The 11214-nt window shown below is 43.4% G+C and overlaps 1 protein-coding gene across 1 annotated transcript; it reads left to right on the forward strand.

The window, feature by feature from the left end:
* The first annotated feature begins 1409 nt into the window (after positions 1–1409).
* LOC133457508 (complement C1q-like protein 4) lies at positions 1410–5816 on the forward strand. Its single transcript, XM_061736853.1, has 8 exons — positions 1410–1530; positions 1662–1859; positions 1984–2025; positions 2274–2336; positions 3438–3500; positions 3712–3795; positions 3879–4010; positions 4977–5816. The coding sequence occupies exons 2-8, from the start codon at positions 1799–1801 to the stop codon at positions 5258–5260; spliced, it is 729 nt and encodes a 242-aa protein (XP_061592837.1). The 5' UTR covers positions 1410–1530; positions 1662–1798; the 3' UTR covers positions 5261–5816.
* Positions 5817–11214: the final 5398 nt, after the last annotated feature.

An 11214-nucleotide genomic window follows, 5' to 3' on the forward strand; every position in this document is an offset into this window, starting at 1 on the left:
CGACCCCCTGACCAGCCTGCTAAGCCCCCAGACCGACCCCCTGACCAGCCTGCCGCAGCCCCAGACCGACCCTCTGACCAGCCTGCCAAGCCCCCAGACCGACCCCCTGACCAGCCTGCCAAGCCCCCAGACCGACCCCCTGACCAGCCTGCCAAGCCCCCAGACCGACCCCCTGACCCGCCTGCCAAGCCCCCAGACCGACCCCCTGACCCGCCTGCCAAGCCCCCAGACCGACCCCCTGACCCGCCTGCCAAGCCCCCAGACCGACCCCCTGACCAGTCTGCCAAGCCCCCAGACCGACCCCCGGATCCACCTGTTACGCCCCAAGGGCGACCCTCCGAACTGCCTCGTCGGTCTGCCCGGCACCGAGGACGGCCCCCGGAGCTTGGCCATGTGTTGGCTGGGGCCCTCCTCCGGGACCCCTCCTCCTGCCCGGGGTGGGGGGTTTTGGGCCATCTGGAATCTGTCCCTTGAGGGGGGGGTTCTGTCACAGTTTCACAGTGTAGGATAGGTTTTTTTTTACTGTTTAACTCACTCCCCTGTTTTTCCAGATCCTGCCACCCTAATCAGCCAGAGATCCCCTCATTCCCTTCACCTGTGCTTCCCCACCCAGCTCCACACCTGGTTTCCCTCATCAGCAGTTCCCCTCATATACCGGCCCATTTCCACCTTCTAGTTTGCCAGATTGTCGTGTGTTTTTGCCTCGCTTTCCAGCCTGCATATCCTGTTTTGTTTCTGCCTGCCTGCCTGTCATTGAGCCTGCCTGATTCTTGGGGTATGGATTTTTGCCTGTCCGTTTTTGGTTTTGTTTCCTGATCTGCCTGACTACCCGGTTTGACCCCTGCCTGCCTTTTGACAAAGATTAAAGCCTCTTGGACTCTGATCCTACCTGGTGTTGTGCATTTGGGTTCTCTGTCCTGTCTGAGCCGTGACAACTCAAGTAAAAATAAAAAGTATAGTGATTCAAAACTACTCCTAAAAGTACAAAATTTCCCAAAACTTACTCAAGTAAATGTAACGGAGTAAATGTAACTCGTTACTACCCAACTCTGGTGCTCATTAGATGTAACTGCATAGATCCTTATAGATTAAGAAGGAGCTATATGAATGTGTTTCTGAATGGGTGAATGTGACATGCAGTGTAAAACCACCTTGAATCGTCAACATGATTAGAAAGTTTAGAAATTAAAAATTCCCTATTTTCCACCATCTAGTTGTGGTTCTTGCTTTGACCCAATTGCCTGACCTGAATTCAGTCAGGACAAGCCTGCACCAGGAAGCACTTCAGAAAACATTCAGACTGGGGGATTGGAGAAATAAAAGCCAGGAGATGGAAACAGAGACACACGATGGCAAACTTAATCATTTTATTATTCAAGATAAAGAAACAACAAATGTTCCAACTTTGAAAAGGAGGCAAGATAGACATTTATGACTTTCATTTAATTTTGTTTCAACAGAATTCACAACAAGTCCAAACTGACAATTCTTATCATCTGCCCCATTTTGTCAGAAAGGAAATAAAATAAGGTAATAATTGATCATATTGTGGTTGATTATTTACAGAATGAAATACTATTTAAGGACGGGTTTACACACTCTGACAACAGTCATAACCATGTTTCTTCCATTGTTGCTGCTTATCTGCTCTCTCTCTTCAGCTCAGATTCAAGCCTTCGAGTCTGACAATGAACTTGGAGTAAATTTAAGACAAACTGAGGTGACAGGAGGAGAAGCAGGAAATGTCTCTGAGCAACAACCAACGTGTACGCAGGATCTCCATGCAGTGCTGAGGGAGATGAGCGGCGTGTTGGCTGGACTGAAGGTTGAGATGAGATACTTGCAGCGTGATAATACAGGTATGATTCTGTGGGACTTACTAACACTAATACTAATATAAGGAATGACTGACTTGAACTAATGAAATTATGCTGTCAAAGAAGGTTAGGATTTAATCATCTCTGTTCATCCCTGGTGTTTTAGAACAAGCTAAAAAGAGCAGAGAATTGGAGCAGCAGTACCAAGGTACAGTCATGTGAAAAAGAAAGAACAGCATCCTTCCAGCATCTATGGATTTCAGAATTTTTCCAAAAATATTTGAAAGACTTATGAAAGTTATTGCTCTTATTGCAAGGTATGGAATAATGAGGTGCAGTTAGTTTTTATACTGCAGAATTACTGTGTGCTTGCGTGTGTGTGTGTGTGTGTGTGTGTGTGTGTGTGTGTGTGTGTGTGTGTGTGTGTGTGTGTGTGTGTGTGTGTGTGTATTACAGCACAATCAGCTAAGGTGAATCAACTGGAGTCACAAAAGACGGAGCTGAAGCAACAGTACCAAGGTAGTCCGTCCTGTCTTCATTCACTATCAAAACAAATGCAGCGACGGGGACAGGAGTTTTCCGGCAGTACGCGCTGGTGCTCATGAGAAATGTAGTGTTCTTTCTGGTAAAGCACTATACCAAAGCAGCTGCCAAACACTCCTAAACAAGGTAGCCGGAGACGTGGGTTGTGCAGAACTGCGGCAGTAAATCCTTCTAAAGAGTGGCGCTCCGACGAGGAGCGCCACTCTTTAGTAGGGATTTCATATGGACCCAAACCGTTAAAGGAGCATGAGGCTCCTTTTAAGAAATGAGACTCTCTAGCGCCACCCTTCACCACGACGGCCGTCGGGGGTACTGCAGCCAACAGCGAAGCCGGCACGGGAGAACGGGGAGAACGTGCATGCAGCGTCATTTGACGTCACATCCGCAGGACAGCACGGGAAATTCCGGCCCGGAATTGCAGCACATTTTGCAGCACACAGCCTGTTCAAGGCAACGGAGAGATATGCTAGAGGAATCATTCGTTTTGGTTTGGAACGCTTCATCTGACATTATTACTAGAAAACTTAAAAAGTATACAAATGTTTTTCATAAATCCTGCCTCAATCCTGCCTCATGCTCCTTTAATAAACATTATTTTCTCCATATACCGCTCCCTGGCTTCCTTGTTTAACGTTCCCGGTAAATTCCAGTTCCTTTACAGCAGTTTAACATCTTTTTTTTGCGTTCCGTCTGTTCACTTGGTGAAACAGAAAAGTAGTTTTGAAAGTCCGTCCTGTCTTCATTCACTACCAAAACAAATGCACCCGACGGGGACAGGAGTTTTCCGGCAGTACGCGCTGGTGCTCATGGGAAACGTAGTGTTCTTTCTGGTAAAGCACTACCGCTTTTGTCCAAAAGATGGTGCAAAACTCAACAAAAGCTGAAAGTTACGTTGTGCTGCTTTAAGGCACGAAAACCTTGTTTTGTTTTTGTAAACAAAAATTCATATTTGATTTACATGTATTGATAGTTTTCAGTCCATGATAAAAGCTGTTTGACCACACTTTTTTTTATTAATTACCTTATTAATTTTGTAATTACTTTATCAAGTTCTTAAGTTTGTTATTTCTCTTTTAGAACAAGCAGCAAGGCTGAGAGAACTGGAGTCACAAAAGATGGAGCTGAAGCAACAGTACCAAGGTACACGCTGGATATCTAGCAGTGACACAAGTAGTATTTAAATTACATATTAGCACCATGAGCGCACTAAAAAGTGGTTATATATAATAATTAAATTCACATGCATTAATTTTTTTTTCTTTCAGGACAATAAACTAACTGCTTTGAACCACTGATTTTCATTCATCAATTTTGCAAACTGTTAATTCTGATGTTGTTTTTGATGTTTTAGAACAGGCAGCTGAACTGCTCACCATTAAAGCCAGAGCAAACACAACAGAAAACCATGTGAACACTCTGACAAGAGAAGGAGAAGGTTTGTAATTTCCAGAATTAGATCAGGACTGATACAACTTGAACATCGTTCACTGTAATGTAACACTTGTGTTTCTCTCTCAGTGAAACGAGTGGCTTTCTCAGCATCTTTGGTCGTTTCTGGCTATGAAACTATTGGACCATTTAACGCACACACCAACCTGATCTTCAGAAACGTTGTTACAAATGTTGGAAATGCCTATAACCCAAACACAGGTACTCACATTTACAGATGAAATATTACATCCTGCTCACTCTCACAAGAAAATGTGTAAATCTATGAGTGTCACAACTAATTTAGAAATGTATAAATGGCTCCATGGTAACTTTTTTCCTTTTTTAGGTAGATATTGACATCACATTATGGGAACCCCGATCCATGAACTAAAATCATGAATATTGTTTTCTGACCCTAGCCATGTATCTTTTAAACATAACCCAACTGGTCATGAGTAGGAGGTAAAGAGAACTTTAGACTCCAGATTGGGGTCATATTATACATTGGGTCTTATTCATGAAACGTGAGCAGAACGATTTTATTTCATTTCATTTGTTTATTGGTAGAGGCTCTCCCAAAACCCCCCAAGAGTCCCGATCACGGGACTCTTGGGGGGTTTTGAGCTCTGAACTTTTACTTATGTAAGGCTGGTGTAGAGTTAAGCCTTACCTTATTAAATTAAACCTTTTTGGGATTGTGAGTAGGATAAACACGGGGAAACTTCTGCTGAGTTCCAGTGTACTTTAATGTCCCTCAACAGCGTAGGTATCACTCCGCCCAATCTAAAACAGACTAATCACTACAGATAAACTGACTAGTGTCATTATAGTCCCTGATTTACATCAGAATATAAAGAATATATTTATAAAATAATGAACCCTGAATTACCAAAATAACCTTTTTTCCAGTCATGCAGTATGTTCCTCATGCAAGGTTGTTAAAAAAATACTGCTATAATATCGTATCGTTATCATGACCTCAATATGGTGTACCGTACCGTATCGTGAGATTAGTGTATCGTTACACCCCTAGTAGAGGCTCTCCCAGGGTTGGTAGAGGGAGCAATGCCCAGGACGGACTTAGGTAGGAGCACTGGGTGATAAAATGGGGAAAAAAATCTCCATTTTCACTGATGGACAATTTAAAAAAAAGGCAGATAAAGAAATCAATGTTGTGCTCCACAGGCTTTTTCATAGCCCCAGTGAGAGCAGCCTACCACTTTGAGTTCTACATTTATGGAGATGGACATCCTTCACATCCTACTGCTGCTGCGCTTGTCAAGAATGGAGAACATGTTGTTATTGCCTATGAACATCAGACTTCAGGGTCTGTTAATCCTGCTAATGGTGTCACTTTGTTATTAGAGGTTGGAGATGTTGTGTTTTTGCGTCAGTGGGCAAACTCAAGGATTTACGACAATTCTAATCACCATACTACCTTTAGTGGCCAGCTTCTTTTCACATTGTGAGAGTTCTTCAGTTCACTGATACTCATGCAGTTTATTATCAGAATGTATTTTTGTATTTCAGTTTTCTAATTGATGTAAACACAATCTTCCTATTAAAGTTTTATCTTCAGCTGCATCTGTTTCTGGATTTGCATGAATGTGGTAACTACAGGGACCTAGTTCAAGCAGACGTACCAGCTTTATGCTCACTCATACCCCGGTGGATGGTTTATTCCAGTTACTCCATCTGCTTATAGGACTTGCTTCTGCTTTTAAATCTCTACCGCCTCCCCAGCTCTTCCTGTAGGCTATAATTCTAGGAAAGGAGCATCATTTTAATCACCCCCAATATATGTATGTCTTCCTTAAAATAGGGGATTTATTTAGATCGGATTCTCTAAGCCAAAATGTTTTAGCAGTAGGAAAACTGTTGAGCTCTTCATCACATGACTTGTCTGATTGAACTATACACTGTAACGGGGTGTGAAGGATTTTATTTTATTTTTTAATGAAAGCTGAACGTGATTGATCACATGTTTGTTCTTTTCAATGAATTGTGGTGGTGTATAAAGATAAAATCATAAATAATAAATAAATAAAATAAAACTCAGTTGTTGTCATTTTGAAATAACATTTCAAAAAGCTGACTCTTCCCTTTTCCCAGAAACAGCTGCCTGTTGAGAGGGACAGCTGGTCCCCGCTATTGGTGCTGTACTGTATTAAAACAAATCAGGAAAAGTAAAAAAACACACACAAACTAAACAAGCATGGAAGTGTACCAGCATCAGCGGGAACTGGGCTATTAAGAGCCTGTGACTGTCGAGCTACTTGCGTTTTTGCAGTTAACTCTTCCATCTCGTGGAAAGGAGATTCACAGTTTACAGTTTTAGTCAAGTGTAGTACCGCCTAGTGGTCGCTAGATGGCAGCAGACAACATCAGATAACTTAATAGTCGTTGGGTAGTTTTTCCTTGACAAAGTTAAAGTTTGGCTACATGTTTGCTGTGGTGATAATAAGAATGATCATAAACACAGGATATGAAATTACTGACATCTATGGAAAAAGGAACTTGTTTAGTTTATACAGCCAACAAGCTTTAATGGCAGTAAACCCTGATCACTGTAAGTCATTACTTCCTTAATTCATTGATTAATTTTTTTTCAAATCCATTTTGACGTATTTAAATGAAAAAACAAAAAACAAAACAAAAAAAAAATCATTGTCCAGACACTCCTGCATTTACTACATGTAATGACTTAAATGTAGTCTAATGTTTTTGTTTACAAGTTGATTTGGGAGTTGTTATTATTGTTGTTGTAGCTGTTATAATTGTCTAATTGAAAAATCCCAAACCCACATCTATTTACATAGTTGTCATTCTTTAGGTATTTCTGGTTACATAAAGCTTTTACATGTTAGTCTCCTATGTTTTTCATGTGTCACCTACAGTATGATATGACACATGAAAAATCAACAGAAACTGGAACTTCTTGATGCTCATTTATTTCTTTGAAAAAGGATTTAAACCCTGAAGAAGGCTTGCACCGAAACGCGTGGGTCTCTGCTCCCATGTTTTTATATTAATTAGCCATGTTTCAATAAAGGCTTTTTATATTTTTCCACAAGAAGAGTGCCTTGGACTCCCTTTCTTTGATTAGATAAAGGATTTAAACCTTCATATTTAGTCAATGGTCAAATGGAAGGCATTTGACCGTGTCCCTCGTGCCATTCTGTGGGTGCTGAGTGAGTATGGAGTCCGGGGCCCTCTACTAAGGGCTGTCTGGTCTCTGTATGATCGGAGCAGGAGTCTGGTTCTCATTGCCGGCAGTAAGTCAGACTTGTTCCTGGTGCATGTTGGACTCCGGCAGGGCTGCCCTTTGTCACCGGTCCTGTTCATAATTTTTATGGACAGGATTTCTAGGCGCAGCCAGGGGCCGGAGGGGGTACGGTTTGGGAACCTCAGGATTTCATCTCTGCTTTTTGCGGATGATGTTGTCCTGTTGGCTTCATCAGACCGGGACCTCCAGCATGTGCTGGGGCGGTTTGAGGCTGAGTGCAACGCGGCAGGGATGAGAACCAGCACCTCCAAGACCGAGGCCATGGTTCTCCACCGGGAAAGGGTGGTGTTCCTTCTCCGGGTGGGTGGAGAAGTCCTGCCTCAGGTGGAGGAGTTCAAGTATCTCGGGATCTTGTTCACGAGTGAGGGAACGATGGAGCGGGAGATTGACAGACGGATCGGTGCAGCGTCCACAGTAATGCGGTCGATGTACCGGACCGTCGTGGTGAAGAGGGAGCTCGAAAGTCGAAAGGTGAAGCTCTCGATTTACCGGTCAATCTACGCACCTACCCTCCCCTATGGTCATGAACTTTGGGTAGTGACCGAAAGGACAAGATCGCGGATACAAGCGGCCGAGATGAGTTTCCTCCGCAGGGTGGCTGGACGCTCCCTTAGAGATGAGTTTCCTCCCTTAGAGAGGAGTTTCCTCCGCAGGGTGGCTGGACGCTCCCTTAGAGATGAGTTTCCTCCCTTAGAGAGGAGTTTCCTCCGCAGGGTGGCTGGACGCTCCCTTAGAGATGAGTTTCCTCTGCAGGGTGGCTGGACGCTCCCTTAGAGATAGGGTGAGGAGTTCGGTCACCCGGGAGGAGCTCGGAGTCGAGCCGCTGCTCCTTCACATTGAGAGGAGTCAGCTGAGGTGGCTTGGACATCTGTACCGGATCCTCCTGGACGCCTCCCTAGGGACATGCCTGGAACACCTCCCTAGGGAGGTGTTCCAGGCATGTCCCACTGGGAGGAGACCCCGGGGAAGACCCAGGACACGCTGGGAACTCCTCGGACTCCCCTCAGAAAAGCTGAAGGAAGTGTCTGGAGTGAAAGAAGTCTGGACATCCCTGCTGAGGCTGCTGCCCCCACGACCCGGGAACGGATAAGCGGCTGGCGATGGATGGATGGATGGAGAAATTAAAAATTCCCTATTTTCCACTATCTAGTTGTGGTTCTTGCTTTGACCCAATTGCCTGACCTGAATTCAGTCAGGACAAGCTGCACCAGGAAGCACTTCAGAAAACAATCAGACTGTGGGATTGGAGAAACAAAAGCCAGGAGAAGGAAACAAAGACACACGATGGCAAACTTAATCATTTTATTATTCAAGATAAAGAAGCAACAAATGTTCCACCTTTGAAAAGGAGGCAAGATACTGTAGACATTTATGACTTTCATTTAATTTGGTTTCAACAGAATTCACAACAAGTCCAAACTGACAATTCTTATCATCTGCCCCATTTTGTCAGAAAGGAAATAAAATAAGGTAATAATTGATCATATTGTGGTTGATTATTTACAGAATGAAATACTATTTAAGGACGGGTTTACACACTCTGACAACAGTCATAACCATGTTTCTTCCATTGTTGCTGCTGATCTGCTCTCTCTCTTCAGCTCAGATTCAAGCCTTCGAGTCTGACAATGAACTTGGAGTAAATTTAAGACAAACTGAGGTGACAGGAGGAGAAGCAGGAAATGTCTCTGAGCAACAACCAACGTGTACGCAGGATCTCCATGCAGTGCTGAGGGAGATGAGCGGCGTGTTGGCTGGACTGAAGGTTGAGATGAGATGATAATACTAATATAAGGAATGACTGACTTGAACTAATGAAATTATTCTGTTAAAGAAGGTTAGGATTTAATCATCTCTGTTCATCCCTGGTGTTTTAAAACAAGCTAAAAAGACCAGAGAATTGGAGCAGCAGTACCAAGGTACAGTCATGTGAAAAAGAAAGAACAGCATCCTTCCAGCATCTATGGATTTCAGAATTTTTCCAAAAATATTTGAAAGACTTATGAAAGTTATTGCTCTTATTGCAAGGTATGGAATAATGGGGTGCAGTTAGTTTTTTATACTGCAGAATTACTGTGTGCTTGCGTGTGTGTGTGTGTGTGTGTGTGTGTGTGTGTGTGTGTGTGTGTGTGTGTGTGTGTGTGTGTGTGTGTGTGTGTGTGTGTGTGTGTGTGTGTGTGTGTGTGTGTGTGTGTGTGTGTGTGTGTGTGTGTGTGTGTGTGTGTGTGTATTACAGCACAATCAGCTAAGGTGAATCAACTGGAGTCACAAAAGACGGAGCTGAAGCAACAGTACCAAGGTAGTCCGTCCTGTCTTCATTCACTATCAAAACAAATGCAGCGACGGGGAAAGGAGTTTTCCGGCAGTACGCGCTGGTGCTCATGGGAAACATAAGCCCCTTTCACACAGAGATTCCGCAATATTGGTGTAAAGAAGTCCTGCCAATACGCCGCCTTTGTTTGTTCACACAGAACCATACAACGCCGGCATAACGCCGCTCCCGTCTGTAAATTCACACAGCATGCCGGCGTTCCGCAATCAGAGGCGTGACGACAGCGTCAGCGCTGGCCCCGGCTGGCCCCGGCATGCCGGCTGTGTCATTCACACAGACCCCGTTTCGGCTCTGTGACTACCTCCGCTGCCGGCTTATTGGTGGGGCCACTTGGCCCCCCCATTCCGCCTCCGTGACTTTCACACAGAACAGCGAGGCGGCTTAAAGGCGCAACGTTCCCGCCTCGAACTGGCTGTGTGAAAGGGGCTATAGTGTTCTTTCTGGTAAAGCACTACCGCTTTTGTCCAAAAGATGGTGCAAAACTCAACAAAAGCTGAAAGTTACGTTGTGCTGCTTTAAGGCACGAAAACCTTGTTTTGTTTTTGTAAACAAAAATTCATATTTGATTTACATGTATTGATATTTTTCATTCCATGATAAAAGCTGTTTGACCCACACTTTTTTTATTAATTACCTTATTAATTTTGTAATTACTTTATCAAGTTCTTACGTTTGTTATTTCTCTTTTAGAACAAGCAGCAAGGCTGAGAGAACTGGAGTCACAAAAGACGGAGCTGAAGCAACAGTACCAAGGTACACGCTGGATATCTAGCAGTGACACAAGTAGTATTTAATTTACATATTAGCACCATGAGCGCACTAAAAAGTGGTTATATATAATAATTAAATTCACATGCATTAATTTTTTTTTTCTTTCAGGACAATAAACTAACTGCTTTGAACCATTGATTTTCATTCATCAATTTGTCAAACTGTTAATTCTGATGTTGTTTTTGATGTTTTAGAGCAGGCAGCTGAACTGCTCACCATTAAAGCCAGAGCAAACACAACAGAAAACCATGTGAACACTCTGACAAGAGAAGGAGAAGGTTTGTAATTTCCAGAATTAGATCAGGACTGATACAACTTGAACATCGTTCACTGTAATGTAACACTTGTGTTTCTCTCTCAGTGAAACGAGTGGCTTTCTCAGCATCTTTGGTTGTTTCTGGCTCAGAAACTATCGGACCATTTAACGCACACACCAACCTGATCTTCAGAAACGTTGTTTCAAATGTTGGAAATGCCTATAACCCAAACACAGGTACTCACATTTTCAGATGAAATATTACATCCTGCTCACTCTCACAAGAAAATGTGTAAATCTATGAGTGTCACAACTAATTTAGAAATGTATAAATAGCTCCATGGTAACTTTTTTCCTTTTTTAGGTAGATATTGACATCACAATATGGGAACCCCGATCCATAAACTAAAATCATGAATATTGTTTTCTGACCCTAGCCATGTATCTTTTAAACATAACCCAACTGGTCATGAGTAGGAGGTAAAGAGACCCAGATTGGGGTCATATTATACATTGGGTCTTATTCATGAAACGTGAGCAGATCGATTTTATTTCATTTCATTTGTTTATTGGTAGATGGCTCTAGGGTTGGTATAGGCTCTCCCAGGGTTGGTAGATGTTCTCCTAGGGTTGGCATAGGCCCTCCCAGGGTTGGTAGATGCTCTCACAGGGTTGGTATGGACTCTCCCAGGGTTGGTAGAGGCTCTCCCAGGGTTGGTAGATGTTCTCCTAGGGTTGGCATAGGCTCTCCCAGGGTTGGTAGAGGCTCTCCCAGGGT

Source organism: Cololabis saira, chromosome 12 (assembly GCF_033807715.1).
Source record: "Cololabis saira isolate AMF1-May2022 chromosome 12, fColSai1.1, whole genome shotgun sequence".
In the NCBI taxonomy this organism is placed as follows: domain Eukaryota; kingdom Metazoa; phylum Chordata; class Actinopteri; order Beloniformes; family Belonidae; genus Cololabis; species Cololabis saira.